General features: G+C 49.9%; 1 protein-coding gene across 1 annotated transcript; it reads right to left on the reverse strand.

Moving 5' to 3' along the window:
- Nucleotides 1-260: 260 nt before the first annotated feature.
- Nucleotides 261-767, reverse strand: LOC136499793 (uncharacterized). Its single transcript, XM_066495320.1, has 2 exons — nt 434-767; nt 261-286 (listed from the first exon to the last, which is right to left on the reverse strand). Exons 1-2 carry the CDS (start codon nt 765-767, stop codon nt 261-263), a joined length of 360 nt encoding a protein of 119 aa, XP_066351417.1.
- Nucleotides 768-4,105: the final 3,338 nt, after the last annotated feature.

Raw genomic sequence — 4,105 nt, forward strand, 5'->3', positions numbered from 1 at the left:
ATCTGCGTTGGGTGCCGTCTCTGTGGCCATCGAAGGCATGGACTATGCCACCCCCTCGGACATGACCATGGCTGTGTCCGGCTGCTCCTGGCCTGACACGGTCATGGTCACCTATTCAGCAACCACCAAGGGCGCGGGCGCCACCGCGGGCGCTGCCGAACCGGCCAACGAGGCCACGACGCTCCTGCTCGAAATAGGGGCGACATCGGGTAGCACCAGCCGTCCCATCTGAAGGGCAAGGCTCTTCTTGGGTGCCGACCCTAGAGGGTGGCCCCATCGCAAGAATCTGCAAAAGAGGAAAAAGCATAAGATCAGAACAGAAAAATAAAGGGAACAACGAGGGGAGCTGATGACATACTCTGACACTTTCGGGCGGTGGGTACATTTTGGGGATGAACCCCTGGACCCCTGCTCCAACTCATGTGGGCAGGACCGTTTTGAGCCTCCCCCCTGCTCTGAGGCAGGGGGCCCATCTCCCTTGTCTCATGAGGCACGGCGCCAGAGCCGCTCCCCTCCATCACCTCTTGGGGCGCGGTGTCAGAGCCGCTCCCCTCCACCGTCTCATGGGGTGTAGCACCGGAGCCACACCCCTCCATCACCTCTTGGGGCACGGCGTCAGAGCCACTCCCCTCCACTGTCTCATGGGGCGCAGCACTAGAGCCGCTCCCCTCCATCACCTCTTGGGGCGTGGCGTCGGAGCCGCTCCCCTCTACCATCTCATGGGGCATAGCACCAGAGCCGCTCCCCTCCATCACCTCTCGGGGCATGGCGTCAGAGCCGCCCCCTCCACCAGCACCACAGGGACGTTCTCAGATCCGACCCCTCCTGTCCACCGATCCTTCACCGGCACCCCGAGGGTAGCGGCGGATCCATCGGTTCCCGCTAGACCTAGGGGAAGGTCTGGCTCCACTGCTCCTGCAGACTCGCTTCCCTCCATGTGGAATGGGAAGGGTCCCTACGTGGGCAATGAGTCCTTGTTCACCAGGTCACCCCAATCCACACTGGCTGCTTCCTCATCCGACTCGTTGTCATCATCATCGTCTTCACTGCTTGTCTCCTCTCCTCAATCTCGACCTTGCTGCTTCCATATCGCCTTCTTCTTCACAAGCTCCTACGTCTTCTTGTCCCAACCAGCCACGGCGCAGTTCGCTGCTACCCGGGTTGGGTCCTTCGGCAATGGAGCCAGGCTGTCCTTGAAGTGCAGTCCCCTCGACTGGTCCTGCCATCCCAAGGTTAACATCAGGGGATAAAAAATTACAAGAGAAGAAAGGAGCAAGAGGCAAGAAAACTTACGAAGTCAACAAACCTCGGTTCCAATCGCATCGGGGGATGCCCTGGCACTGGATACACGAAGTCAAGGACATTGCCAGCAGAGTCCTTCATGGGCTCCATTGCCTCCTTGATTCGCTGCACCACTTCAGAGTAAGGGAGCGCCTCGTCGACGAGCGCTATCCCTTCGAGCGATGCTTCGGGCACCATCTGATATAGGGGTATTACGCGCGCCATCAGTGGCACCACCCTCCCTACATGGTAGGCGCCGATGATCCCTAACCCCTTCACGCCCCTCTACTTCAGAGTTTGGATGGTGGCGAGAAGGCTATTGAGTTGCTTCTTCCCCTTACCCAGGACACCCCACCCCCACGACCCCGGGGCCTCCAAGATGTAGCGCTTAGTGAAAGCTGGCAAGGGGGCGGCGATGTCGTTCTTGATATAAAACCATTGCGAATGCCACCCCTTGTTGGAGGTGGACAAATGCATTAGCGGGTACATCCTCCCTCGGTTGTTGCGGAGGTGGATGCTGGCACACCCCATCGGCGCATGCAGCTCTTACTACTCGACCCGCCTCTTCACCAGATTAACAGCAAAGATATACCGCCACAGGTCAAAGTGGGGACTGATCCCCAAGAACCCCTTGCATAGAGCGACGAATGCTGCAATGTGCTAGATCCCATTAGGGGTAAGGTGCTGCAGTTCCACCTGATAATAGTCCAGCAATCCCCAGAAAAACGGATGGGCAGGCATGGTGAATCCCCGCTCATGGAAGTGAGCAAAAGACACGACATACCCTTCAAGCGGCTGCTGTAATAGAACCGACCAATTATACAAAATTAAGTAAGAAAATCATCTGCCAGCGCAGACGATTTAGCAAACGTAAGCCCGTATAACCCGGTAGTCCATGAAATCACGAAGGATTTCAAACCAACTCACATACCAGCCAAGATCATAATAAGTTTAGCGGTCACCATCACATATTACATAAAAGTTTGCATCTCAGATACATCAAAGTTTAAACATAGTTATTACAAAACGAGTTCAAATAGAAGTAGCGGAAGCCATTTGTTCAAAACCACACACACTCACACAGAGTTCAAATACAGTGCCAGCTAATGATCATCTCCAACAAAAGCATCAGACGAGACATAAGGAATGACCATGCCCATGGTCCTAAGCATCACCCATCGTAGGATAAAGGCAGTTGATACAGTAGCCGTAATACATCTGCCCATCTGTAACAAGTGGGAATAAAACCCTGAGTACGAGAAGGTACTCAGCTAGACTTACCCGACATAACCGAAAATACGTGACACCAAGGATTATGAAGGCTTTATAGTAGGGTAGCTGACTCATTTGCAAAAAGAAACATTTTTAGCATTTAAGAACCTTTCCAAAAGCATTATTGTCAAGTTAATTATTTATCACTTGTCGACTAGATTTGCACCTATACTAGAGCAAAACATGTGATTAAGCAGATAATGATAACCAATGATCATTAACAACTTCCATATTGTCATATTCACTATAACTGTCCAAGTGTTCCATCAACATTACTACGATGAAGTAACTCAAGTCAAGTGCTCACTATCCAGGAGCGATGGCGATTCGAATCGATTCCTAACCAGCTGGTGATTTATTCCTTACACAAACCTCAGTCACCTGCTAAAGTGAGGTATCAGTCACTGAGTCAACTATCTAGGAATCTTGAGTTTGCCAGGAACCACATGTACCTAGGGGTCGACCAACTGCACTTTGGTCTTATCATCTCGCCCTCGTGTCCTACCACACCTGCTTCGGCACAGTGCGCTACGGGCAATCTACTCGGCCCGAATAATCTCCTAGCTTCGTGGTCAAAATGTACTTTATTTGGCCAGCTAAATGTAAGGCATGCGTTCAACATGACTCGAGGCCCAACAACGGTCTGTCCTTAATCGACACAGACGGAAAGCACTACAGTCCAAAACTCTGTAAGTCTCTGTCCGGTCTCAACTTCATTTAACACTTAGTTATACCATGACTACATATTTATCCAAGCAGATCCAGGTAACCACCTATAGCTCGCAGGTGACAGGAAATCACCCGACTTCTATCGGTCTAAGCCAGCTAAGCATTGACTCGACTACGGATACCAGGGTAACAAGGATATAGTATAACAAAGGTAGACAAGGTATAATGCAACAACGGTTGCAAACAACTCCTGAACGTAATGCATCAATTAAAGTAAAGCAGTTAATTAACAATTGCAAACCGGGGAGAAAATGCTCTGGGGCTTGCCTCTCTCAAAGGAGCTTGGGCGGTGATCGGGGCACTCCGAAAGTTCCTCAACGTCCTCCTCGTTGGCTTTGGGCACTTCCTGCGGCTGCACCTCGAGCTGCTCCTCGAGCTCCTCGGGTATGATGACTGGGTTCTCGGTTTGCGATCCTGTATGATGCATGTGCGTAAGTGATTATGCAAAAAGTGCATCGGATGAAATGAATACAATGGATATGCTTGAATGCAAGGTAGTCAACATCATCCAAAAACATATACTACAAGCACATGTCATCTACTGCATTCTCTTCTACTACTAATATGCTAAGTCAACACATCTCATTAAATGCTTCAAAAATACACCAAAGCTTCACTAATTTCTTAATCACACATAAAGTAACACTTGATTAAACCCTAATTAATAAAAGGTTTGAATAGCAACATCTATTGTTATTGCTTAGAAAAATCTTAGAAAATTACCATAGCACAGTACTACCTTAAGTAGTCTACCATCAGATTTTTATGGTATTTTAATGAGGGGATTGGCCTACACAAAAATAACAAGCAATGGCATGATTAT

The sequence above is a fragment of the Miscanthus floridulus genome, chromosome 13, assembly GCF_019320115.1.
Source record: "Miscanthus floridulus cultivar M001 chromosome 13, ASM1932011v1, whole genome shotgun sequence".
NCBI lineage: Eukaryota > Viridiplantae > Streptophyta > Magnoliopsida > Poales > Poaceae > Miscanthus > Miscanthus floridulus.